Genomic DNA, 27,513 nt, shown 5'->3' with positions numbered 1-27,513 from the left:
AAACTGAACTCCCTGAAAAATATCCCAAATTTCAAATACTAAACACATAAATTTTTAACGTTGACCTGTTACCTTTAACTGCAATTATTGCACGTACAAAACTGAAGAATTATTATCCGTGGAAATCGATTAACCGGCTTGTGGCCGGTCCGCACTTGCCCGTATAAGCAATGTTTTACTGTATATTTGCCTGTATATTTGTATATATGTATGTATATATTTGTTTTATTCGCATATTTGTATATATATAACTGTAAACTGTATATACAAATATTAATATATCGATTTTTACCGAATTCGATCAGTTACAAATTTACGCAAGAACTGCCGTATATAAACCGCCTAATTGTGCAATTGTCAAATCAGTAGAACGTTACTTGGGTAGCGCTTTAACTTCAATTGAGCTGCCCTCCACAGATGTTTTGGATTGTACTGTCACAACAAACCATTAGTTTTCGTATATAAAAAAGTACCAAAGCAGATTGAATGCAGTCACTGTAAATCCGCATAGAAATTGCACTCCATAGCTTGCCAACAGTAACCTCAATATAAAGCAATTTTGCTTGTAAAACGACATTGAGCTCACTATTGCGAAGGTATGTATTTCCGGTGAGTGATTATGCTGTGTGGGAGGTTTACGTAAAGCATTTATCCAACTTCCGTGTTTAATTGGGTTTAGTTGCATTCCAATTTCCTCGTTGTTCAATAGGGTTTGTTGAGAGAAATTGCTATTTCAGCAAGCCCCTGTGTCACAAACGCACCGTACTGGTGAGTTGTGATCGAACGCGCAATATACCTTATTTACAACGAACTCGTACAGCGAACAGTGACATGGTTCAAGGATATCATGTTTTTTTTCGATTTCGTTGTTCAAACGCAATAATTCATATCGTTCTATAGGACGACAATACCGTTCTAGGAAACGGAACGCGTATTTACCACAAACGGTATAGTAAATCTTTACGGTATCAATAGTCTACCGGCTAACGGTTACCTTATACCCATCAATCCAGTAAACATCAGAAAACAATTCTGGAAAAATTTAATTGAAGCACATCTCACGTCACGCAATGTCGTATTACTTTTAATTGAATCTCAAAAACCAACCACACTTGCATCCGTTATCGTCTGCGAGTGCAATCATCATGAAATCCACCTACAACCGCCTCCAATACTATTTACTAATCTCAGAAACCATCCGGCAGCGTTCATGATGATAAGGCGTAAAATAGTGGTTACGAATGGTGCGAAATGGTTGGTGTGTCATGGCAGCTTATCAACGCCGGAAAAAACCACTGCACACGGGGGAACAAAGCAAAACCATCGTACGGTGCGTCATAGAAAACGGTAGAAAACCATCTCCAACACGCATACAAACACAATCCACTGTGTGGTTGGGCGATAGGGCGTACCGATGATGACTAGATGGTTTTATGCTTGAGCGAACAAAGAAATCACATGTGGTGCGAATGTTAGAATGGCAGCAAATGGTTGCCATGTTTTCCCAACACACACTCGGAACCATATGGCAGTGACGGTGACGGATGGTGGCACAGGAAAGGAAGAAATGGTTTTTAGTGCGCAATAAGCAATAGGCGCAATCCACTAGTCTGGTTTTACATGGTTTAACTGCGTGCACACAGACAAAAAGGTGGTTTTACACACTACACACGGTATGGTAACCGCGATTTGCTTCTCTCCGTCTTCGTTCGACGCGACATTGAAGGCCACCAAAAACACGTTTTACGGTCTTTCACTAGCAAGCGCCCATGATCCGGCATCATTGATATTTTGTCTACAGATCGGTAAACACGGTAACAAGTAGGATACAGCAATAGAGATATTCGAGGTGAGCTGCAGGCAGATAACAAGTAGAACTTGTCCGGATGAAGTCATCCTCAACATTGTTGAAACGATCGAGCAGTGATGTAAAGTGGGTGACAAAAGAGTTCATTTCGGACAAGATTAAATAGGGCAAGTTATTACGCGTTCCCTAGCACCCATCGGGATCAGTACCTGCGTTATGGTACGATGGATAACGGAGAGGTAGGTGTGCGCAGGGAATCAACCCGAACGATATGTTTCTGAAGCGCGTCCCGGGCTTCTTATCACTTTCGCTTGCATCGCAAAAGGGCATTTTGTGTGCGTTCGTACGGGACAGACACACGCTGATATTTCTCCGTATCATCCCTCTGTGTGTGTGTTGCGTGCACGTTTGTGTATCGGAACCACCCCTACTCTATGGGGGGATGTTGGCTGCGTACAGAATCGATAAGAGTGGCAACAAAATCAGCTGGTAGTGTCATTAGTGAAGAACAAGCCAACCGAACAAGACGTGTGTTTGTGTATACCCCCCGTTCTCTTACCGGTTCCGGTTGTAACCTCGGCGGTTCTTTTTTTCACCTTCGCAAAAGGTTGGGGTGTTGTGTTGTGTGCTCTAGAACATTATTTCGTTTTTTGTTGTCCAGTTCCACCGAACCGCTAATAATTCTTCTTTTTTGGGTTTATTTTTTACTTCACAGGTGAACGCGTGTGGCGTGTGAGGACGAGAAAACAACCCCGAAACACACAACTCCATGCGGTTGGTTACCACCACCCGCCAGTAAGCTGCTAATTACAATTCATTGAATTCTTTCGCATTTGATTGGTTTCGGTGGAAATGCGCCACGATAGAACCCGTTGCGTTCACAAACAGTCGAAATTCTTGGTGCGCAATCAACAGGAGCAGTAGAATCACAGTGGCAATCATCATATTCTCTCTCAACTTTGGAATTAGCAGTGACAGCGCGTAAATCATCCCACCAGGGTTTCTTGTATCTATTGTATTGCTACCCCACTGAATGGACTGCGGGAATTAAAAGCTTTGACCAGATCAACCCATCGTCCAAAAGTGGTGCGCCACGTGTGACAAACGCATCAGTGTTGCGATCGGGAACCGTTTTGAATACCGCACACCGCAGACTGTAAAGGATGATGAACATAACGAACAGCTTTCTGGACGATACGCTCGTCTATCTGTATCGGGAGATGCATCAGTACGTGCCGGAGTTTATCGGTTCGTTCGGGTATGTGCCGTGGGTATACTCGCTGCTCGGATCCGCCCTCATCGGACTGTCCGGCATACTGCCCATGTTTATCATACCGGATGCGACCAAAAATGGCAAGGAATCGGAGCTCAGTGATCGTAAGTGTGTGTTTTAGTTTTTAGTGCAATAACAGTTGAAGTACTAAGGGTTTGAAGCGGATTTTTTTATTGATGATTGATGGGTTGTTCTAATATCGTTTTTATAGTATAGTGCGCACTACGAAAAAGATCTGTAAAAGTCATGCATTGGCAGTGGCAAACAAGTTTAACCTTAATGAATAATGTAATTAGCATTTTTTATTGATGATTATTTTATATTCATTTTCAAAGTGCTAGATTTTGATTTTTTTTAAACTTCATACTATAGAATAATTGTGTAAGTCATGTATGGACTACGTTAGGGTCGTATAAGATTATCACTAGAACTCACAAGCTTTGCAATCGGTTTTGCTCTTAAATTGGTGATTGTAACCAATATCAAAGATATGTTTTAAATATTTTTTATAGTTCGTACTATAGAAAAGATATAAAGTTTTGCTTCAGTAACGTTTAATTTTAAATTTTAATAGTTGGTAAAAATGACTGATCCGGTAGTTCAAGTGTTAATAAGCGTTGCTAAGATTTGAGTTGCAATTCAATAATCAATTCAATTAAGTTCAATAATATGATCAATCATGATCATGTCGTTTTGCGATCTGTCTAAGGTATTTGTTGCACGACACTCTATTTGTCTTAACAATCAGTGCACCCTGCTCCGAAAAGGTGTAAGAAGCTGGTAGGAATTAATTTATGACCCCTTTATCGGTATCCCTTGATCGTGTTTATTGCGCGCACACACTTACTCACAGCCGTATCATCACCAACGGCACCCGTTTATACAGCCCTATCTCTATTGATTCATCGTGCATCGCCAACCGCGGGTACGTCAACAGCGACGTGCCATCTTGCAGTGAACAACGAGATCATCTTTTCACCCCCTTTACACTTACCACCTCTTTTGCTCATCCCTGCTCTCCACTCTTTGTTTCATTTTAGCGGCCGAATCGAAGACACTGAAGATACTCCTTAGCTTCGCCGTTGGTGGTTTATTGGGTGATGTGTTTCTACACCTGCTGCCTGAAACGTGGGAACACGAGATAGCCGCCAGTTCGACGGCCGATGGCCACCCCTCACTGCGCAGCGGTCTGTGGGTACTGTCCGGATTGTTGCTGTTCACTATTGTGGAAAAAATATTTTCCGGTTACGCGAACGTCGACGAACAAAATCCTCAGCCGAAGTGTGTTGAAATTGCGACCTGTCTGTTGCGCCGTAGCGGCGGTAAACTCCCGGAAGGATTCGTCGGTCTTTGCGGTGGCGATGGGAAGGGTTCGTGTGATATTGAGGACGTGCCGAACGGATGCTTCCTGGCGGGCAACAGTGCGAGCGAAAAGCCACGAGATGAGGCAGGCCACCGGAAGGTGGCAGGATATCTGAATCTACTCGCGAACTCGATCGATAACTTCACGCATGGACTGGCGGTGGCTGGGTCGTTCCTGGTTTCGCTACAACATGGACTGCTGGCAACGTTTGCCATTTTATGTAAGCTTGATAGGACGGTTTATCGTTGAGATCATTAAATTCATTATCTTCCTTCTCTATCTTAACAGTGCATGAAATTCCTCATGAGGTGGGCGATTTTGCGATCCTGCTGCGATCCGGCTTTAGCCGCTGGGATGCCGCCAAGGCTCAGTTACTTACGGCCGGTGCCGGTTTGCTGGGAGCGCTGGTCGCGATCGGTGGAAGCGGCGCTACCACGGCACTGGAGGCAAAAACCTCCTGGATCGCACCATTCACTGCCGGTGGCTTTCTGCACATTGCACTCGTAACGGTGCTACCGGATCTGCTGGACGAATCGAATCCGTGGGAATCGTTCAAACAGTTTGCCGCCCTGCTGCTCGGTATCGGACTGATGGCGTTTATGACCGTCTATCTGGAGCACTAGAGGAAGCGATCGCGTGTGTGCGGCACAAACAATGTGAACGGCTGGTTACCGACGGAAAAAAACCCTTTAAATAGTAACCTGTTTCAAATCAGGAAGCGATCGTTTATAGTATGTAGATATTGTTAATTTGTCATGTAAAAACAAAAAACGACTTACACTCGACCTCCAAACACACGCCACACTACGGTTAGAGGTGACGAATTTGATTCACCCTTTAGCGGGTGCCAACACGACTGTAAATATGACCGATGATGATACGTTCCCATCGGAACACGAATGGCTTTAAGGTCTTTCACAATTATGTTTAGTAGTTGTTAAGCAGTAAGTTAAACGTGTAAGTGATTCAAAACACACTGTTCGTAGCAGTAAGATAAAATGAGACCACAGAAAGTGTGCTTCGACGCTCAAAGTTTGGATTGATAAGCTTAGGAGAGCAATAATGTAAAGTCAATTCCGGGGACAACAGTGTGTGTTTGCGTGATAGAATCACAAACGAAATTAGACGATGCCATATAAAGATTGATATACTACTGATTGTCTCCAATTATGGAGGAAACACATTTCCCGGCTCTTTACCACAGTTACTCGCACTATATATATCGAACAAATATTGAAATATGTTTTTTCTCCATCAAAAACAAAATTAAGATCACCATTATGATTGAATACTATTGTATTGTTATATGTACTATTACTAGTCGTATTATTTTTTCGAGCTTCCCGACTACTAGGTTATTGTGTAGTAAAAGCGAAGCAGGTTCAACGGTGATTCACCTGATTAGAACAAGAGACAGAGAGGTTGTGATAAAATAGCTTTCGTGTGCCATCTTCATATGGTGCGAAGGGTTGATTTGGTGGTTAGCATAAATTGGCAAAATAAATGCATCCCAGTATGAAAAGGAAATTGGTCTTAAAGTTACCGGTTTTTTTCATTAAAAAAGTGGGAAGAATATCACAATTTCAAACATAATGTGATAAGTATCCTACCAAAACAGCTAACTTTATTTGTACAGAAAATAACAAAACGAATAGGGGGAGCTTAACACCTTCGCCTAGAGAGGGTTTCGAACTTCTAATCATTTGGTTGTTTGATCATTGCGCTATTCAAACAGGCTATGATGGAAAGAAAGTAAATTGGTTATTATATTCTAATGCTGTACGAACGAAAAAAATGATATCATTATCCACCGATATTTACAAGGATTTTAGTGCATTTGAGACCAAAAAGTAGCGTGTGTCTTTTGCGTTGGTTAAACATTCCTTGTGAATATTTGTTCGTTTTGTTATATTACAAGTTACAAGCCAACATTTGGAACATGTTAAAATAGCAACATTAACGGTGCAATTAACATTAGTGGCAAATTGTTACTGGAACAGTGAATCAGAGCCTCTGATGGGAGCCTGATTCAGAGGAATTAATGTAGGTACGCTTTTTGTGGTGGCTCTTAGCGCTCATTGATCCAGAAGTCAGGGTTTGGCAAACAATTTCTGTTGAACTGTATGTTCGATATGATTCTGGTTTTCTATTTGCATTACAATTCGTTTTACGCCGCATATGATTCTGTCCAGCTGGTCCGTCATTTGAAATCAATTATAGTTCGGTTTGAGTGACGGAAATAAGTCGTTTTGTTAGTATTTGCATTATAATTGCTTCCTATACACCAGCTATAAACTAAACAAACGCCGTAAGGGTAATTGACTATGTATCAGCGAATGGCACAGACAGCAACGAGTAATAACAGAAACCTAGCTCCCACATACCGCACGCATCATATCTCCAGTGTCGCATGTGAGCCAATCGAAGAGCAATTGAAACTTCCCCACCATTAGGGTCCAACGGCCAACGGACGACCGGCAGCAGTGTTTTTAATCGTACGAATTGACTTTCCATGAACTAGCAACGGCCAACGGTTGACGGTGACCGGGGTAATGCACACTTGCACACGAGATGCAGCAGCAGCACTACATATGCGTGGTCCCTACCCCTGATCAGCGGGGGGATGATGGTGCAACCCCCCAGTCAAGACGAAAGAAGGAAGGGAGGAATAGTTGAAGCGATTGTTTTGCTATAATAATGCTTTTATTTTCTTCTGCTCATCTTCTGAGAATTGGAGCAGTTGCAACAAGTGGCTGCGAATCTGTCTCTACTGCGCACAACTGTTGTACCCTTTCGAGTTCTTACGGAATCGACAAACACTTCACCGTTTCCGAATGGCTACAATTTTTGGGGCCAATTTAGCAGTTTATGTGAGGCACCTGACTCAAAGAGTCGCAATTATCTCGGAGCGGCACGGGCAGGAGGTCATACATGAATTACCGAATTCTTGAAGTAACTCTATTTCCACAGCACTCGCAAAGGCGAACACTGCAATTGTGGTGCTTGAAAAAGCAAAACGGACAACAACAACAACAACAACCCCTCAGTAACCGGACGTTGTGCTTCGATGCAGGTAGGCACAACAAACGCGTTCGCTTCGAACGATCCTATCTCTCGTTCACCGTGGTGATATGTTGCTGCACCGACATGCGGATAAGAGAAGTAAAAGGCACACAAACAAATCAACAACGACCATCCCCCGAGCGTCCGACAGTGTGTGTCGTTTATTTTTCCTCTTCATCCCTTACCAGAGTTCACCGCAAGCTCTTTTAGGATTTACGCGCGCAAGCGCAACACGTGAACGCTGCCATGCGTAACTTGATCCACTCTGGTCCCACCGCGCACTCTGGAAAATCCAGCGAGAAATGGGCAGCAGCAACGCTCCAAACCAGATATTAGAACACACAACTTGCATCTTCTTGGACCATCTCCAGAAACCAGAAACGGGATTGAACAGGCTAGCGCTCTGGGAAGATGCGCGCATATCGCCTTGGTCAGTCTTTGCTTTGTGATCCCCTACCCTCGCCGACTCCAGTTGATGCGGGTGGTCACGGAACACTAAGAGATGGGAGGTGCGCGTGAGCGAGAAAGTTCCATCCGTAAGAAGCTGTGTACGGCGCAGATCTATAGTTGGTGCCTCTGGTGCCCTAACCCGTTCACGCTCTAGTTCGCTGTACGGTGTAGCGGCGCGCAGTACGGCAACGCATCTCCATTCCGCTTTGCTCAGTTGCAAGTGATCGACTGGTTTCACGGGGGCAATCGCGATCGTTCGACAACATCAACACAGCGCTTCGGTACCGATTGAGGAAGTGCGTAAGGTGCGACATTGTTGATACCGGAACGGAGTGTGGATGTGTTGGGGGTCATGAACGGCATCACCCGAACGTGTGATAGCAGCAACATGCCGATCATCTACCGATTGCATGTGATTTTTGGACTGCTGCTGGTGTTGTGCGGTGGTTCGGGAGTGGCCCAGGAAATGAGCATCAGTGAGGAGCTGGAAACCTGCAGTTCCCTGGACCGGCCATTACTGGAGCGTGAGTTCGGCGATGGGGCGGATGATTTTTTCGGTAAAATAACAGTCCTGTATAATGTTGCACCGCCGAAACCGGTGCAAACGCCGCGCGTGTTTGCCGATCGTGATCCGATCTTCTACAACAAGATCGACTACCGGGAGCAGATTAAGTAGTAAGTAGGGTAGAAGGTAGCAGTTATAATGGTGCTGTTAGTATGGTAGTGACTTATCTGGACGTGATCATCGGGAAATTAACTGATGATCGTAATGCACCGATGTGTATAATGATTTCTCGCCCGATAGTTTCAAGAACAAATCTTCAGAATGTTTGTCCAAAACAAATTCCAAAACTGGTTTATATGATGTTTGACTCTTTCTATTCATAGTTTTGTAGCGAACACTGAACTAAAAACGTTCATGCGGATCGAAACGAATGTTTTGAGAGTGGGAAATATGGATGAATGAGCTGCTGTAGCACATGCTAATTAATTACTGTACACATACCCACAATCTTGATCAAAGACGATCGATTTCATCTGTGTACTTCTTGTTAGCGTTTCGCAAGCTGGTGATACTGCATACATACATGATCTAACAGTAACAAGTAAAAACGGGTATAACAACAAAAACATAAAAAAAGTTTATGCTCACGCCCGAATGGGGACTTGAACCCCAGACCGTTGGATTAAAAGTCCAACGCTCTACCGACTGAGCTATCCGGGCTGCTGGAGAAATGGGCGCTAGAATTAATGCGCGTCATATAAAATTTTGATGTATAACATTTCATCTCGGATCTCGACATCCGGATCCGGAGCACATTAAGCAAAATTAACATCCACTTTGTGTAACACACTCTTTCACTGCTCTGCTCTTAATCAACCCCTCATCTCTTCCTAACAGCTATCACAATCTGTACCAGATGTTCCACAGTCAGCAGGAGTACCGGAATGAGGTACGGTTTTTGCTGAGTGCTTCACTGCACCGCGTACGGTACGAGCTGGCAAATTACGACTTTGCCAACTTCTTCACTACCGTTCAAACGCTGGCAGGCGAGTACAATCTCACCGTCTATCCGAATCGTCTGAACGCGAATCGGACGTTTTCGCTGTTCGGCCTGCGGGAATTCCAGGTGTACGTCATCGACCGTTGCTCACGCGTTTCGTACATAATACAGCCACCCTGGAGCTTGATACAGTACGCGTACGTGAAGGCGGCCGTACTGTCCACATTCTACGATCGGCCGTGTGGAAAATGTGAGGTGGGTTTAATGCCGTATTTGGGAAATGCAAACATTGCAATATGATTTATGTGTTTCAGTTGGAAAATTTTCTCAACTCTACATTGGTGGAGAATGAAAAAAATTCACCACCCACGAAAGAAGGTTCTGTGAACGATACCAAACCCTACGAAGATGCCTCGGACGAGTCGGATCACCACGCAGAGGATGAAGAGGATAACGACAGTATAAGACCGTACAGTGAGGAAGACGAAGACGAAGATGATTCCGGTGGTGAACGCACAGGCGGTTATAGCAACGATGTAGATCCATTTGCCGACCTGAACGTCACTGGACCGGAACTGGAGCTACCACTGCGTATTATACTTCCGGTACTGCATGTGCACGTGCCACCTGAAAATGATACAGCGACAGAATATAAGCTCCATCCGTACCTGGTGTTACACTCCAATAACACCGAAAGTCACGTGCTGCATCCGTTCCTGGTTCCTACACAGTCCGAGGTGACGCTTCAGGAATTACCGCTACCCTTAACGCCGAAGTCCACAACAAGCGTACCGAAGACCGTTAATGAAGATCAAGATCGCATTGCGCAAGATGATAAAGTACGTGTCGGGGGTACAGAATGGTCGAAAGGAGAGTTGGGTACGATACTGAACGCCAGCTCGGTACTGTACGATCCCGAGCAGCAGCGACTGTATGAACGTTTGCACCGGTACAACCTGACCGATCGGGTGCAGTACGACGAGGTGGCGGAGATATCCGTATCCAACCGGTACGATGCGTGGAACCGACGTCGAACGCCACCGAAAGTGAATCCAACCCGGAACAATAGGCGATCGCAGATAAAGAAACATTACGCCCGGTTGATTCCGTGGCTTAACTGGACGTTCGGCAGGGCTATACCGCCGACAGGTGGGATGAGGGCAAACGTGTCCGGAAGTGCAAATTAAGTGTTGAAACTAAATATTCAGTTTAGCGGTTGTAAATAATAGATTTTTAGGTATCTATTATATTTTATGTATGAAATATAAAATTAAAAGAAGCAACATCATTATGGAGGTAATTACAAAGGAATAGATTAAATAACGAGAATTTACTAACAAATTTTTAATTTCTATTATGACGGCAATGCCGTATTTTCAATTTACTAACAAATATGAAAAATGATTAACACAACACGTACACTAGATGACCTGAGTTCTGTAATCTAATAAATATTCTTTTAATCTTGAATAATGTTAGAAAAAGTAACGGAAATTTACCTTCCACTTTCAAATTAACCATCAACCCGCCATGGCTGAAGCGTTTCGATGCCCACACAGATACGCTTGGTCAGATTTGCCGTCTGGAAGCTGTCAAGCTGGCACTATAAACAAACCCACGGAAACTGTCAAATAAAGCTGATTGTCAAAACGCGATTCCTTTCTTTTGTTTTTTTCATCTCCTTTTCACGGTACACCCGTGCATCATTAAACCCGAGTCGGATGATTTTTTGGAGATGGAAATTTTCCCTCTCCACTGTGAACAATATCTGGTCGATCAAAAATAGGGATCGCTGAAAGCGGTGTCACGCAACGGCAACGACTTCATTGAACCTACCTTTGTGCAAAAAAAAATCCGGTCCGATTTGTTTTGGAAGTAAAATTTTACCGTGGTGCGTACCTGTTGTGAAGAGATTCCCTCGAAAATTACATCGCCCTGCAAAGCAAAAAGGGCGCTCTGGTTCGTTTGGGATACGGCAAGTTTATTCTGTGTGATTTGTTACGGGTGGAGATAAAGTTGCAACTATTCTTTAAAGTGAAGTGTTACCACCAACGCGGTCAATCATGAGTGCAATTCTTCGGAACCAAAGTCAGCTGTTAGGCATGAACCGCTGCTACCGGAATGTACATCGTAAGTATAGCCAACGTCTAATCCTAGTTTTCATGTTCTTCCGTTTTGCACTGTAGCCTACACATGTGGCCGGTATAGTATAAAGATAATCGTAAGGGTTTGCTTTTTCATTCTAGACGAGTATAATCGCACACGTTTACGTAATGAAACAACGCATTGTAGAAGCGTGGACGCATTTCGTTACATCCTGGCGGTGTTGTACCCTTTGACGTGCGGGGGCACGCGTGGACGGCACCCTATAACGGTGTCGCCTGGGAAGGTTTCACGGGCATAGCGGATCTTTGCGATAGTGACGCGACCGAAAATAAACCCATCTTGCGTCCCCCAGTTTTGTTGTACACTTACGCACACACACCCGTCCGGTCGGTGGTGTGTGAGTCGGTCAAGTTCATATGTTTCGGATTACTTTTAGCTCATGAAGCGATCAAACCAAAAAGAAGCACTGCTTTGGAGTTCGCGCAGGGTTCGTGCATTAAACAGCTGAACTTTGTAACCATCGCAGCCCGTTTGCACGCGGTATCGCAAAATGTGCAATGTTTCATCACGTACACATCAATTTTGTTGAGTGTTTCGAAATATTTGGGACTATAGAGAATTCAGATGATGCAATATAGTTGCCAGCGTGGAACGAACATTTTAGCCCGATTACTCATAGAAAGTAAACAGCAAACATCATCTAAGGAGGCCGCCGAACAAAAACACAACAAACCAGGGTGAAAATGTTCATCCAATGAAAACCGGTTTTTGAAACAAGAAAAAAGAGGCAAGTTCAGCACATAAAGAGTTGTGACAGTGATTGCTTTGATCGCGAATCGCACGACCGCGGAAACGGTAGAAAACAAAGCTCATTACATTGGACAAACTAACACGAGTAAGAATGTAAGGTAAAAGGGCCTCCATCCAACCAGCAGTACTACTGGGCCGATCATGACCGTGGTCGTTTCGGGTGGTGAGCGGTGTGGTTTGCTCTTTGTTTCATCTGATGCTGGGGATAATGAATGAACTGGGTCGGGGGATATCGACGAAAAAACGATAACATGGATTGAACTATAGAAGATCCAGAAGGGCTTTTTAACACATTATATGGTTAAATGATAACCGACAATGCCCCGGCTAAGTCCAAAGTCAAGGAGAAAATGCTTTGAAAAAACTGTACATTTCTGCCATATACGGCTGATAATGTGGTGAAGAGATGTCCTTATACAATAATAAATTAGGGTAAATGATCAGAATTCTGTCATAAACTAATGATTATGTTCTATCTTTTCATGTCAGTATCATTACTCTAAAGCAAATTAATATGCCTGAAATGTCGCCGAGTAAACGTTATTCTTAGCGAAACAAATCATCGTTGATCTTTGCCCAACTCGCTTTGGGCCACGGTTGATCGGATGCCAGCACCAACACTCATCAGGCGGAAAGGAAAAGCTTAAGGGCCAGTATTGTAACAATCAAGTTTCCCGTTGCCAATCGAATGCAGAAAGCCGTTCTCGATACGAAAGGCGATAGATGGGCCCGACTATCATCATCGTCCGCCAGATGATGATGGTTTCTTTCTTTCGCGGTTGCCGCGCGCATTGCACTTGCCGTGTTGCAGTGCTATATTTTTCCCTCAGTTATCGTACACAGAATGTAGCTGTGTGTGCGAGCGAAGGAAAAGATTACAAACGACAATGGTAACGGAGGGACAATCATCTGTGAGTTGTGCCTTCGCGTTGGAAGCAAACCCTCGTGCACCGCACACGTTTACGCTCATACATGTGTAGCGTAAGATGATTCCTTCTGCACGCTTCCTCATTTACTGGCCTCATCTTCACATTTGTGACCACTTTCGCGGTTTCTTGTGGTACATCACATCCGCGGGAAAATGTGAACCACCATCACACACTAACACTTCTAACGTCCGTGGCGACACATCCGATCTTTCGCGATCAGCTGTTGCTGTGTTGCCGCGGTGTAGAGCAGCGTGTGTATTTTTCCTCCTTCTTCGCTCTGTTACTTCTTTATGCACGTTATTGGCGCGTGCTATCTTCTTTCTGTGCTTCCCATTACACATGCGCACAAGCTTCCTGCACGTTTTGCCTGCTATTCAAATTCACATGGGAAGAGCTTAGTTTAATCGGCCCAGAAAGAATTGCCACCGCCGATCGTACGAGTTCGCATAATGATCATCCCTGACCTTCGCTGGAGGTTTCGCCAGCGTGTGTCGTCTGGAATTCTGGTTTGCATTTCTGCGGCTTTTGGTGCAGTTACGGTGATGCGCTTTCTTCCTTTTATGCTTCGTTGATCGTAGCGAAAATATAATTTCCCGCTTCTACGAACGTGATCGCATTTTCTGCCCACGAGAACGTTGAACTTCTGACCTACATTTTGTGCTGTCGTTTCATTAAGCGAATCTGTGTTTTTTTTGCAGGAAAAAAGAGACACATTTCAAACGTCCACCAAACAGAACAAGAATTGCGAGTTGACTAGTTTAAACGACATGTTGTGCGTGATTTGGACGACACGACGTCTGAAAGCGAGTCGCACCGGAAACCGAGACCGGAATGGGAGTGAAAATTTCGTCTACTCGTGACGCAAGTCTATGGGAACACACAATGTTTGCTTTATTCTTCACACTTCCCATATAATGGATGCGTGCGAGGTTGTGGATTGTTTTGGTTTTACACAACATTCGCTTTTTGTTTATTAGTCATACAGCTTCCCAAGAGTTTAATAGATGATAAATTAAAGTCATTGATTAACAACTCGTTTCGGTGGGAGCCTTGACATCACACATCTTATCAAAGTAGAGGGTCGGGAAAGTTGATGATATCAGTAGATATGTTTGGTTGATACTGATAACACAACAACCATGAAACCCTGATAGTCAAGGTTAATTTTTTAACTTGTATCAGATTTGTTGTTTGACTTTGTTAAAGAAAGCACGGAATTCTACTTGTCCCAATGGGTATTTTTCGTACCTGAAGATTCAATTTTAACTTTTGCAATATCTGAAATCAATGAACAATATACAAAGCCGCATATGAGAGACATAATGTCTCTAATTAAGAATTGAACTCTGACGACCGGAAGGACAACGAACCGTGAAAACTTCCTTAATGTATTTACTAGCAAATTACTAAGATCTTCATAATTTACTCAGGTCTACATGCCTTACCTCCTCAACTGTTGACAAATCTGGCCAGCTTAACCGGAGAGTCGGACCACGCACACTGAAGCGAATTATAAATAAAGCTGATGCTTTTATCTACCAACACACATCGTCTTGAAGTGTGCTATCTATCTCCGTGTCTGGTTAGGTCGTCTAACTGTCTGCAGCCGTTGGCGTAGAGACGGCAACGACGACTCAATACGAAGGTACCTTAGCTAAGGGACGATCATCAGAACCGGTGGTAGTCGATCGGCACATCAGTATCGCGTAGGGTTTCCGCGGGCACATTTTGACTGAACAGCTCCGCGATCGTGTTTAATACGGAAAAGCGAAGAAAAGTGTAACAGAAAGCATAAACATTTTGTGTTTGTAATTGATCCGTTCGCTTACTTGTCTACTGCAAGTAACATCTTTTGTCTGTTCTGTTTCCAAGTCGACAAAGCGACATAATTGTGGAAAGGTTAAGTCGCCAGTAAGATCCGGACTTTCACCTGCCGTATGTGTCCTCTTGACTGTTGATGTGTCTTCGTTTTGATGGTGCTGGTGGTTGTTGCACGGTGGCAAACTACCAAACGGTTAACAAACAGCAAACGGATTGATCCCATCTTATCTGGATCGGATCGTGGATTTGAGTGCAGCCAGTTTTGCAGACGAGAGTGCATAAGGTCGCAATGATGGCGCTGCTGGTGTTAGGTCACTTTGCCGTACCGGTTCATCTTGGTAAGGGTGAACGTGAATAATTGCAAGCAGGCGATATAATAATAGATAGGGGAATCGTTTGAAGTTGAGTGCAATGTGAATCGCGATCGGTAGTGGTTTGATGAAATAGTTTATGTTCTCATGTTTCTATTAAATTTCTAATAAATTGTTTGCTTTGTATTATCAAATTCATTTCAGCTAACGCACGGGTACGATTTGTCAGTTATCGCACGAAAACACCAGTCGCTTTTATAAGCGCCCAGTACGACAGCCTACTTCAGCCCTGTACCATCTTCAGTGTAAATTCCAACTGCAGGAGACCGGTTGGAGCGTGCAATGGTGGCCTACCTTTGCTCGATGCACTCGGATATGGCCGTGGCAGTGGGACACTGTCGCCGCAAATTATCAGATGCATTTCCACCACAAGTTGGCTTCAAGATCAACCATCCTCCAAGGTTGAAGTCACGGTACAAACGTTAAAGAAGAAAGAAAAAGAGCAACAGCAGCAACAGCAGCTTGCTAACGGTGCAGTGAATGGAGTTCCAGTTGGAGCTGCAGTAACGACAGGAACATCAGCGCCAGCATCATCCACAAATGTGCTGTCCGACAGTGCGACAGTTATGGGTGCACCTAGCGCTACCACAGGTAGCAGCCCTGCTACAAACACAGAGCAACAACAAACACCGCCGGCAGCCGCCGTCGTAGCTGCCGCTCCGGTTGTGAAGAAAACGCTCCAACAGCGTATATGGGCTGAACTGGTGCACTACTACCACGGGTTCCGGTTACTGTTCATCGACATTAACATTAGCCGGAAGTTGCTGTGGCGTGTACTTAACGGGAAAACGTTGACTCGCCGCGAGCACAAACTACTCATCCGGACGACCTCCGATCTGTTCCGGCTGGTACCGTTCTCGGTGTTTATTATCGTACCGTTTATGGAGTTGCTGTTGCCGCTCGCGATCAAGCTGTTCCCGGGCATGTTGCCCTCCACCTTCCAAACCGCCACCGAGCGGGAGGACAAAATTAAGCAAAACCTCAAGGTGAAGATCGAGATGGCCAAGTTCCTGCAGAAAACGCTGGACGATATGGCGGTACAGAACAAGGAGCATCGGTCGCAGGCGGCCAAAGACTTCAGTGAATTTTTCACGCGCATCCGTACGACGGAAAACTTTACCATTTCGAACGAGGAAATATTGAAATTTTCCAAACTGTTTGAGGATGAAATCACGCTTGATTCGTTAACCCGCCAGCAGCTGCAGGCACTGTGCCGCGTACTCGAGGTGTCCCCGATAGGCACGTCCAACCTGCTACGTTTCCAGCTACGGCTTAAGCTACGCAATCTGGCGGCAGATGATCGCACCATCCAGAAGGAAGGTATCGAATCGCTTAATCTATCCGAGTTACAGGCGGCTTGCCGGGCGCGTGGTATGCGTGCGTACGGTGCCTCGGAGGAACGGCTGAAATCGCAGCTTCAGGAGTGGATTAATCTGAGCCTGAACGAAAAGGTTCCACCCTCGTTGCTGCTGCTGTCCCGCGCGCTGGTACTGCCGGAGAACATTACCACGAGTGACAAACTGAAGGCAACGATCTCCTCGCTGCCCGACTCGGTGGCGACCGTTACGAAGGCGGCCATCGGTGAACGGGAGGGTAAGATCGACAACAAGACGAAGATAGAGGTGATTAAAGAGGAGGAACGCAAGATCAAAGAAGAGCGCGAAGAGGAGAAAGAAAAACAAAAGGAACAACAGGAGCTGGTCGATGGTGCTCCGGTGCTGACGGCCGATGGCAAGATGGCCACGGAACCGACGAGCACGACGACAGTACCGGAGCAGCCGGAAATCATTTTCGCTCCCGCACCGTCCCGTACGATCGTGCTCGACCAGATACCGCCGCAACCACATACGGTGCCGGAGATCTCGAGCAAGGATCTGGAGGTGCTAGGCGATGCGCTCGGCACGCTGAGCAAGGATAAGAAATCGTTGCTGGTCGAGAAGGAAGAGATAAGGGACCTGAAGGAAGAGATTGCCGACTATCAGGAGGATGTGCAAGAACTACAAGAGGTAAGTACAAAGCGAACGGTACGCCTGTCACTGGAAATCGAGCATACAACGTTATTCACGAATCGTTTGTAGGTTGTCACTGCCGCTCGCAATCAGGAGGAAGTACAGGTGAAGGAATCGCGTGCCGCGAAGTTGCTGTTCCGAAAGGTTAACTCGATGATCAACCGAATGGACACCGTGATGACAGAGTTGGAGCGTAAGGAGAAGCAACTGAAGGAGAAGATGCATGCGGCTGAGCAGAGTGAAGAGTTACAGAAACCTCAGGCAGCGGATGAGGAACTGGTGCGGATAGACGAGCTAATGTCCGCAATTAAAAAGGTAAGATGACTATTAAGTTATTATTAAATGAGTAAATGTTGAGTCCTAACCGTTGTATGTGTACCATTGCAGATCCAAAATGTTACCGATGATTCGCGGTTAGACCAAATTTCAAAAATACTCGGCAAAATCGATGACGATCAGGATGGTCAAATTAAGGTGGAGGATGTGCTGAAGGTGAGTGAAAACTCAAAAACAAAAAGCTCGACAAATTAAAGTAAAACCCATGTCTAAATGATTGTTAACCTCATTCCCACCTTTATATTTAGGTTATTGAAACGATTGGCAAAGAGAACGTTAAGCTAAACGCGAAGCAGGTGGACGAACTGATCGATTTGCTCGACAAGGAGGAAGAGCTCGAGGCGGAGGACAAAATCGAGAAGGCACTCACCAAGAGCCTGGAAGCCAAAGAGAAGCAAAAGGAGCAAAAGGAAAAGGAGAAGGAAAAATTGCTCGAGCTTACGGATAAGGCGACGGATTTGAGTGCTCTGGCATCACCGCCAAGCCCAACAACGAAGCAGGTCAGTTCTGGTGCAATGCCCCAACTACCACCCGCCACGCCACCACCACCATCTGCATCATCCACGTCGCCGAAGTCCTCGTCAGTGCCACCGAAATGAGGATGAATTGGGGATGGGAATTCTGCCTTTGGTAGCGATCGGTGGGCAACCAAGTGACAAAACAAGTTCTGTGATCGTACGATCTTAAGCTTCTTTTCATTTCGACGTACGTGTGTATTTTCTTTTCCATCCTCGGTTCCCAAAGTGTCTAACACGAGCCTAGACCGTGCGGACAAACACACAATCGTATGTTTGTGTAACTGTGTTTGTTTATGTGTTTACATATATGTGCAAAACTACTGTTTCATGGGATGAAATCCGTTTCTCTGCTCGTACTCAGCAGCTCGACGACGGTACAACGATTATCGATGCGGACGCACTGCAAAAGGTTGTGGAGGAACGTAAGAAAAACGCCAGTATTAATGGAACCGGTGGAGGATCATCGGCGGCGGGATCGACAGGAGCAGCAGGCAGCACCGAAGTAGTAGTACCACCTCCGACAGCGACACAGCATCCGACCCGGCCCGACACGAGCGCCGGTGCACCCAAGGACAAAATGATTTGAATAGGATATGGCGCGCTTTTTAGTACCACTCCGTCAGGCTGTGCTTCTTCTTGCTACTGTAGCAAACGACATTCTGTAAGAAAACCTGTTTGTGAAGCCTTCTTTGAAAGAAGCTCCATTCTCGAACGCAAAACACGGGGAAAACCCCTAATGAATAGAAAGTGTGAAAAGCACGACAAATAAGATTTTATGACCTCACAAAACCAAAAACGCAAAACAAAACCAGTGAAGATTGGAAATGCAATATACACCTTTCCTGCCTTGCAAATAATACTACTAGCCTGCTTAATTCCGCTCGTTGTGCGTTCCAGGGCATGATTCCACAAGCGAAGCGATCTGAATCGATCTATTAAGATGATGAGGTCCTGCTGATTGGCCCGATGTGCATGCACAACGTTGCCTATTGTTTGTATGTTTTACTTTACTTTTTTCCCTCTACATACTTTGCGCGTTCCCGCGTCACGGAAAATACTTACGTCGAACGTTGGTCGTTGAAAATGTGTCTGCAGCAGAATACAATAACGACAATGACCAACCCCACCACGGACGGACAACTACGAAGTGATGAGATTGATGGTGATGGTAGATTCCATTTCAACAAATGGTGCTGTAAGAAAGCAAAATGGGTTACAAAACCAACAAATTTAATGTGTAATAAAAACGAACGATCGCATAAATAAGTCAAATTGTACAATAAAAGAAAAAGGATAATTTATTAGGAATGTTGACGCGGTACATTGGATTTATCAAGATTGTTTTCTTATGCAGCGAAAGAAATTTCATAGTGCTAGGCATCTTTAATATCCTGGATACATAATATGTTTAAAGGACGAAAATGGAAAGGGTCTATTATTGAATTGAATAAAAAAGACATGATGAACATTGAAACATATTTCTGCGTACAATCGCGATCGTTTGCACACCATGAGAAGGACAGCAACAGGGGCATTAGAATCAGAGCTGCACAGCTGTATTTCTCACTCCCGGCCTTATCTATGCCTGTTAGAGCGAGATGCAGTATGTATTGTGTTAGTTTTATTCGATACCTGCTGCAAAAAGGACGCTTGCAGCCATAATGTATTCGCGTTTGCTAAGTTTTATTGTGTTTTTAATAGTAAAGTTAAGTTATTGCGAACTATCTTCGATCGATAATGTGCTAGGATGTCGTCTAGAATCGGGTGAACTAGTTGATTGGTAAATATCCTTTATGAATGCCGATTGGTATCCCTTTTACAATAAGCAGTGCGTGCATTTTCTTCTTGCAAGGTACTACCTGTACAAGCTGCCGAAAGAGTCTTCCGAGCGTGATTCTGCAACGAATGGCTTGCGTTATGCGTATGTGTCATCGCAGGATGATGCTGGACCGGGTATTCCATTACAATGGCACTCTGGCCGATACGACGTGAACCAATCCTCAAGCGCACCAGCGCGCACGATCATACCCTCGACGGAACATCCAACCACTACTCTCACGATCATGTACAACGATGAACCGACGAACGGACCGGTTGATATGGAGCGTGGCCATACGAAGGGAGTAGTCAGTACGGACGGTACCACCGGGTATTGGTTGATTCATTCTGTCCCAAAGTTTCCACCCGTAATCGGTGTCGATTACAGCTATCCACACACCGGCATGCTTTATGGACAAAGTTTCCTGTGCATTTCACTTGATGCCACCCAAATGGAAACAGTTGCTCGCCAGCTTCTCTTCAACGAGGTGACCGTTTATTCCAACAGTGTTCCACCGACACTGGCTACCCGGTTTCCCACATTGAACCGTGCCGCCAAGATGGCACCGGTAAACAAAACAGCCCCATTTTATAGCCAACAAACGCTGCGATCGCGAGCCGGTGTGGAGTTTGTTACGTTTGCGAAAAGTCGTCACTTTGGGAAGGAACTGTACGCGGACTGGATTGCACCGGCATTGGATACGGGACTGATGGTGGAAAGTTGGCAGCACGGCACCGGCAATTTGCCGAGTGAATGTTCCGCTGGTCGTCGGCACAGTGTGTTGAATGTGCGCGAAGTTTCCGTTGGACAGGAGGATCGGTTTAGCACGCTGAAGGATCATTCGAAATGGGCTGTTGGTGGTGCTGAGGATGGTGGAATGAAAGGATGGATTTGTGTGGGGGATATTAATAGGCAGGAGCATCAAAAGCAACGTGGCGGTGGGAGTGTATGTCAAGCGTCGGTGCACGTTGCCGCACTGTACCGAGCAATGATCGATTCGATTGAACCGTGTCCAAAGGTGAAGCCAAACGATGAATAACATTCAGTGAAGAAAATATAAATGAAAAATGTGAAGTTGTAATGCAGATCCCGTTTGTCGAGAAATCCTTTTTTGTAGTGATAGTAGTAGTGTAAGTGTTTATTTAGTAAAATGTAGTTTAGTTTTGTGATTTTAAAGTAGTAAAGTTCGAGTTCTGTTAAGGTGTCATCTTGCTACAATCAACGTCCTTTTTACCTAATATAGGTAAGTTTAAACGTATTTTTATATAAACTGACTAAATAATTCGGCATGGAATTTCGGAATAATTAATAACATTACTTTTATAATTCATAATCAATTTATTGCAAACGATATCGGTCGATTTTGGTGTTCAAAGGTGAAGCCAAACGATGAATAACATTCAGTGAAGAAAATATAAATGAAAAATGTGAAGTTTTAATGCAGCACCCGTTTGTCGAGAAATCCTTTTTTGTAGTGATATGAGTAGTGTTTATTTAGTACAATGTAGTTTAGTTTTGGGATTTTAAAGTAGTGAAGTTCGAGTTCTGTTAAGGTGCAATTTGTGGATGAATCTTCTTGCTACAATCAACAACCGTTTTGCTCAATACAGGTAAGTTTAAACGTATTTTTATATACTGACTCTAAATAATTCGGCATGGAATTTTGGGATAATTAACGATATTACTTTTATAATTCATAATCAATTTATTGCGAACGATATCCCACAATAATTTACAGACCATATCAAAGAAAAAACCCTTCTTTACGATGCATTTTTTATCTTTCGCTTGATGCTCTTAACGAGCATTGTTGTGGCAACGTCTTTGCGTGCCACTTTCGGTTGCTCCTGCTGCACCTGCCTACCATTATTTTCCCGCACATCATTCTCCTCCAACTGACGCTTCCGTAGCTTCGTCTCAATCAGACGTTCCATCGCTTTCGTCTTCTTAAAGGACGGATTGGTTGGATCGATGTTATAGTCCGGCTTCGAGTAGATCGCCTTAAACCGTGGATCTTCCACATCCACTTCAAAATCATCCGCTGCCGCCTTACTGTTGCGCTGTTCCTCGATCTCTCGTCGGCTCTTCTTCAGCAGATGACGTCGCTTGGATTTCGACACACTGGCCAAATCAATCTCACGCTCCTGTATTGCACGCAAATTAAAATGTGCCCTGTTGTCTTCCCCATCGTCCAGCATAAGTTCCAGCTCAGCACGACGACGTGCAGCTTCTTCTGCTTCACGCTCTTCCTGCTCTTTCGCTTGCTGGATCGCTTCACGATCTTTCTGTTTGGTTTTTTTCTTGTTACCTACATCGAATTCCTTTTCGTCGAAAGCACTTGCAAAGAATGGATCGTTAAGATCCACTCCGTACGGAAGATCATCCTCGGAGGATTCATCCTCGTTGGTCGCTCCTTCCGCACCGTCGAGCTCACCTCGTTTACGTCGCTTCTTCAGTTCCTTGCGACGTTTGCTTTTCTCTTTTTTCTTTAGTAAAATTTTCTCGAAAGGATTCACACCGTCTTGCGTACGCTTGGAAGCGGGATTATCATCAGATTCATCCTCATCGGCCTTATCGTTGGATGGATCCTTATCTTTGCCTTCCACTTCCCAGGTGAATTCCATTCCGGTTTTGTCGTCCTCTTCCGTCTGTTCCTGTTCTTTGATATCGTTCAGCAGTGCACGATACTTTGCGATCATTTTCTCTTTGCGGCCCCCTTTTGGCTCGCCCTCGGAATTGGAACCATCGTCATCGCTTGCTTCTTCGGAATCACTGTTACTACCGGGTGGTCGTATTCGTACTATCGGGCGTTTTGATTTACCATTTTTAACGTTACCGTCATCCGCTTCTTCGTCACTACTCGAACAAACGACATACTTTTTCAGCTCAGCTTCTGGCAGTTCGGCCCATTTGCCATCGCGCAGCTTTTCGTTAAATTCCTTACGTTCTTGATCATTTTCGTCCCAAGTGAGTTCAACTTTTGCCTGATGCAGTGCCGTTGTTGCGTAAATCCGTGGCACATACTTGCCCACCTCCGGGAGTTCGGAGCAGTGATCCTTCGGCTCATCGTCAAATTCCATTTCATCCGGAATGAACCGCAGATCCAGCTTGTTTGCCGTACTTTCGTACTCAATACCGTCACACTCTCGGTAGATTTTATCTGCCGTCGCAATCGAATCACATTCAGCTACCGCGTAATAGTACTTCAAGCGATTCAGCTGATATTCACGCAACCGTTCCTTCTGTGCCTCTTCGTCCTCGTCTTCTTCACCGGAACTTTCAACCGTACGCGCAGTCAACTCTTGTGGGCCACGTTCTTCTTCCTCCTTCATACGTTCCTTTCCATATTCCGATGGATATATCTGAGCAGGAAAAAAGCCATAAATTTAGTTTCTGAAAGTAGTCTTTTCCGCCAAACACTTACCGTAACACTCTTTATGGCCGATCCCGGTGGAAGAAAAGAACTCAAAAGTACCATAACATCCACTGCCCGGATACGATCCCAATCCATATGACAGACGGCCAACCTTTTCGTCGATTCATCCGTCCTTTCGGCGTCCGCATCCAGTTCGCCCCAGACGTGCTCAATAAACACACCCTCCTCTTCGCCAGCGTCAGAATCATCGTCGGAGGAAGAACCCGATCCCAGCGTACCCTTACCACGTGCAAAGTCCACATTCAGGTCCTTCAACCTTGTCTTAACGGTGGTCGAGAGTCCCGCTTTCTTTTCCTCCTCGGTTAACTCTAATCCTTCGTCGGCATCCGAATCGGAATCGCTTCCCGGTCGACCCTCCATGGCACGTTCCTCTCGTTCACGTTCCCGTTCCGCTTCCTGTTCGTTTTCATCCTCATCCGAGTCGAGATGGTAAAACTTCCGTAGCGTATCCGAATCCGTTTTCTTGATCTTCCGACCATACTTATCCATTGTTGCCTTTTGATTGAATCGCTCATCGTCGAACATTGCCTTGAATCGGTTATCGATTTTAACCTTTTTCTTTGATTTCGGTATGCCATGGTAGCGAGGATTGTTGATCAAATGGGCGAACCGATCGTCGTCCCACATTTTAGGGACTTTACCACTACCCGTGGAAGGTGCGCTCGTTGCCTTCTCGGTGGTTTTATTCACTTTTTTGAGTTTTTTATCGCCCTTCCCTTTGCCGGCTGTTCCATTTTGTTTATTCGAATCCTTCATTGTCGTAGGATAATCGTACAAGTTGAAAAATTAGTTGATTGAACTGGTTGCATGTGCGTTTTTACTGCAAGACACGATGAAACGCGATGTAAACAATGCGGCATGGGCGTTTGACAGTTGTTTTGGAAGACGAAAATAAACCCCGATGAAAAAGTTAACCCACAACTTGTACACTGCAAATAGCGGTTTATCGTGAATGGAAAAAAGTCAATAGTACCAGTTTCACAACAAATCTGAAAAAAACTATTTGTCTATTTGAATTCTGAATCATTAAATATGGTGTTATTTATATTACTTAACTGCTTATGGTGCGAATAATTTGGTGAAACATCGGTTGCAGTCCATTGCTGGGTGCCCTAACCCCAAAAACTTCACTGACAGCATTGTTGAATTGTGCGGCAGACACCGTTGACAGCAGTCGTTGTAAACACACATCATGTAACAGAACGGATTGCATTGTTTCGCAAATTGTAGAGCATAAATAAATTAAAAACACGCCGGTTGGCCCAGATTTTGTCTCATCCGGCCAACATTCGGGTCCCTCTACTATGTACCACATATGGCGGACATCCACAGTGCGCTCGAAACGAGCAATAACCTGCGGATATGGGAACATCCGGCGGATACTCCAGCTACCGTCCGGCCGGCAACATCGCACACACTTATCCTTACCGGTTCGGTATTGCAGCGGTAATGCATTGGGAAAGGTTCGTCTGAATGCATGTTTTCTAATGTGCCTTATTTTGTTGCAGCTAATGTACGAACGTTTGATGCAATGCTATACGCTAGACGAGCGGAAGCCCGAAGAAGCATTCTAGTGCAAGTAAGCTCGGAACGATCGTACAACGAGTTGTACCACTATTGTTCACAGTTCGGCACTATCGAAAGTTCCCATCATTACCGGGTGGATGGTGATGCGGATGGCGACTGTCACTACATATTGCTCGAGTTCGGTTCCTCCGCCGAAGCGGACGCAGCAATGCAGTCCGGTGTGTTTAGCACAGAGCGACCCGGCGTTCGTGCAAGATCTATTTTTCTATGGTTCCGCACAGGCCCGAAGCCGAAGCTAATCGCTCAGGAAGAACCCAAACGTCCGTTAGCCCTAGTAGATGGTGCAAATCCGATCGGAGAAGCAGACCTCAACGGTCTGTTGTCGTCGGCCGAAAGTATAAACGATCAAGTTACCATACTGCATCGTTTAACGAAACTCAACGACCTAGGTAAACGGTTGCGCTTCTTGGCGGTACGACAGTTGGAATCTTCATTGCAGGGAATGTTCCCCCAAGCGGTCGCTCATCCATTCGGTTCCTCCGTCAATGGATACGGTCGAATGGGATGCGATCTGGACGTGATATTGGATTTGGATTCGCGCTCCGGTGAACCACCGGATCGAAATTCCCGCCTCGTGTATCACACAAAATCCACCAATCCAAACGAGCGAACGCAAGTTCAGCGACAGTTGGAATCAATCGGAGATGTGCTGCAGCTGTTTCTGCCTGGTGTTAACAGTGTGCGACGAATACTGAAGGCTCGTGTACCGATTGTCAAGTATCACCATGAACATTTGGACCTCGAAATAGACCTCACCATGAACAATACGGCAGGCGTGTACATGTCTGAGTTGCTGTACCTTTTCGGGCAGTTGGACGCACGTGTGCGTCCCCTTACGTTCTGTGTGCGCCGCTGGGCCCAATCCGTAGGCCTCACGAACCAAACACCGGGTTATTGGATAACGAACTTTTCGCTCACCATGCTGGTCATGTACTTTTTGCAGCAATTATCACGCCCAGTGTTACCATCGATCAATCGGCTGATCCAACTCAGTGCCACATTTTCACCGCCAAACAGTCCACACCCTGTCACTCGGTTCGGCGAAGGAGAAGCCGAATGGGCGAACACGTTTCTAAAAAATCCCGCCATTTACGGTTCATTCCGAAGCGAGAATGAATCAACCATCGAGCAGCTACTGACAGAATTTTTCGAGTTCTACTCACAGTTTGACTTTAACCAACGTGCAATAAGCCTCAACTTGGGTTCCACCATTCTCAAGCCGGACCACAGTCCCATGTACATTGTGAACCCGCTGGAAACGGTGCTGAACGTAAGCAAGAACGTTAATCTCGAGGAAACGGAACTGTTCCGGATGCAGGTGCGCAATGCGGTATGGTTGTTGGAAGCGCATGGGAAAGAATCTGGCACTGCACCGTCGAGCAGCAGCACCGAACCGTGGGGCCTGGTAAGTTTGTTCGGTCCAAAGCAACAGCAACGCATTACGCCACAAATGTTCTTTACCAAGCGAATGCTAAACGTGAAGGATATCTTCGATGAGGTACCGGCAGTAGACGAACCGACCCAGTATCGGAATGAGACGGTTAAAAACCAAATTGCCGCCATACAGCGTGCAGCAAAGGCGGAAATACACAAGCTCAGTACGGGTGGTTCATCTCCCCGTACGGGAGCGGCAAGTGTGGAAGCAAGGACTAACACATCGATGGAAGGAACGGGCGTAAAGCTAAAGCGAAACACAAAGCGACGGTGATAAAGGACGGGCGACTAAATGTTTAGAAAAGGATAAGAAATAAAACAGAACAGATACGAAGGTAGCATATGGAAGGAAATCAAACACGGTACGTTGTATTTTGTATTTCTTATTTCTTTATTTCATATTAATGTTTCGTCCCGAGCAAAAACGTGTTACCACGTGCAACATCGATCGCGATCCACCGGTAAAATCACTAGAAAAATGAACATCAACTACACTGTAATATGGTTGCGTGTGGGGCTGTGCGGGTGCGGCCTCAACTTTCGACCCAAGAAAGGGTTTTTCTTTTGTCTCGCTGATTTGGTCTTCGAAAACGGATTCAAAACGTGCCATGCCTGTTTGAGCCCCAACACCACTATCAGTGGCCAAAACGAACGGTAATATGACTTCTGCTTCGTTAACAATCACCGCTTCTAACGCGTTCCACATCCATCAAGGATAAACACAACATGGACAAACATACGCTAACAAATGTTTGTCGCTTTCCGTTCAAAGCTATCCACCATGGAGGAGATCATTGTCGCCCTTTTCTGGATGGTGAAGCAACCTAAACCGGTGAGACATGCGCAAACAGACACACAGAGACATACAGACGGTAA

At 45.2% G+C, this 27,513-nt stretch overlaps 6 protein-coding genes and 1 non-coding gene across 13 annotated transcripts; 5 read left to right on the top strand and 2 right to left on the bottom strand.

Moving 5' to 3' along the window:
- Positions 1–463: 463 nt before the first annotated feature.
- Positions 464–5,966, top strand: LOC128297267 (zinc transporter ZIP13 homolog). Of its 5 annotated transcripts, none has more exons than XM_053032877.1 (4): positions 464–596; positions 2,523–3,184; positions 4,121–4,663; positions 4,732–5,966. In XM_053032877.1, exons 2-4 carry the CDS (start codon positions 2,971–2,973, stop codon positions 5,064–5,066), a joined length of 1,092 nt encoding a protein of 363 aa, XP_052888837.1. In that variant the 5' UTR covers positions 464–596; positions 2,523–2,970; the 3' UTR covers positions 5,067–5,966. The 5 variants fall into 5 exon arrangements, with proteins under 5 accessions (XP_052888837.1, XP_052888842.1, XP_052888841.1 ...); XM_053032882.1 differs by lacking the exon at positions 464–596 and adding an exon at positions 929–947; XM_053032881.1 differs by lacking the exon at positions 464–596 and adding an exon at positions 1,312–1,330.
- A 2,250-nt stretch (positions 5,967–8,216) lies between these two features.
- On the top strand, positions 8,217–10,715 carry LOC128297266 (uncharacterized). Its single transcript, XM_053032876.1, has 3 exons — positions 8,217–8,631; positions 9,359–9,716; positions 9,776–10,715. The coding sequence occupies exons 1-3, from the start codon at positions 8,309–8,311 to the stop codon at positions 10,646–10,648; spliced, it is 1,554 nt and encodes a 517-aa protein (XP_052888836.1). The 5' UTR covers positions 8,217–8,308; the 3' UTR covers positions 10,649–10,715.
- Positions 9,109–9,181, bottom strand: Trnak-uuu (transfer RNA lysine (anticodon UUU)). Its single transcript has one exon. It is a non-coding gene; the product is annotated as a tRNA-Lys (tRNA).
- Positions 10,716–11,178: 463 nt separating the features above from the next.
- On the top strand, positions 11,179–19,684 carry LOC128297295 (mitochondrial proton/calcium exchanger protein). Of its 3 annotated transcripts, none has more exons than XR_008287240.1 (6): positions 11,179–11,591; positions 15,643–17,504; positions 17,577–17,822; positions 17,895–17,999; positions 18,092–18,548; positions 18,726–18,864. XR_008287240.1 is itself a non-coding variant. In XM_053032916.1 (6 exons), the coding sequence occupies exons 1-6, from the start codon at positions 11,525–11,527 to the stop codon at positions 18,945–18,947; spliced, it is 2,754 nt and encodes a 917-aa protein (XP_052888876.1). In that variant the 5' UTR covers positions 11,179–11,524; the 3' UTR covers positions 18,948–19,684. The 3 variants fall into 3 exon arrangements, 2 of the variants coding, with proteins under 2 accessions (XP_052888876.1, XP_052888875.1); XM_053032916.1 differs by having other exon boundaries at positions 18,092–18,343; positions 18,726–19,684; XM_053032915.1 differs by having other exon boundaries at positions 18,092–18,343; positions 18,723–19,684.
- Positions 19,685–19,995: 311 nt separating this feature from the next.
- On the top strand, positions 19,996–21,274 carry LOC128298054 (deoxyribonuclease-2-alpha-like). Its single transcript, XM_053033786.1, has 2 exons — positions 19,996–20,141; positions 20,214–21,274. Exons 1-2 carry the CDS (start codon positions 20,023–20,025, stop codon positions 21,217–21,219), a joined length of 1,125 nt encoding a protein of 374 aa, XP_052889746.1. The 5' UTR covers positions 19,996–20,022; the 3' UTR covers positions 21,220–21,274.
- Positions 21,275–21,677: 403 nt separating this feature from the next.
- Positions 21,678–24,444, bottom strand: LOC128296682 (ESF1 homolog). The gene is made up of 2 exons (XM_053032139.1): positions 23,605–24,444; positions 21,678–23,542 (listed from the first exon to the last, which is right to left on the bottom strand). Exons 1-2 carry the CDS (start codon positions 24,370–24,372, stop codon positions 21,944–21,946), a joined length of 2,367 nt encoding a protein of 788 aa, XP_052888099.1. The 5' UTR covers positions 24,373–24,444; the 3' UTR covers positions 21,678–21,943.
- Positions 24,445–24,790: 346 nt separating this feature from the next.
- LOC128300977 (poly(A) RNA polymerase, mitochondrial) lies at positions 24,791–27,051 on the top strand. Its single transcript, XM_053037258.1, has 2 exons — positions 24,791–25,062; positions 25,125–27,051. Exons 1-2 carry the CDS (start codon positions 24,921–24,923, stop codon positions 26,909–26,911), a joined length of 1,929 nt encoding a protein of 642 aa, XP_052893218.1. The 5' UTR covers positions 24,791–24,920; the 3' UTR covers positions 26,912–27,051.
- Positions 27,052–27,513: the final 462 nt, after the last annotated feature.

Source organism: Anopheles moucheti, chromosome 2, assembly GCF_943734755.1.
Source record: "Anopheles moucheti chromosome 2, idAnoMoucSN_F20_07, whole genome shotgun sequence".
Taxonomy (NCBI): domain Eukaryota; kingdom Metazoa; phylum Arthropoda; class Insecta; order Diptera; family Culicidae; genus Anopheles; species Anopheles moucheti.
The sequence above is the reverse complement of the archived record's forward strand: the minus strand, read 5'-3'. Positions and strand labels throughout refer to the sequence as shown.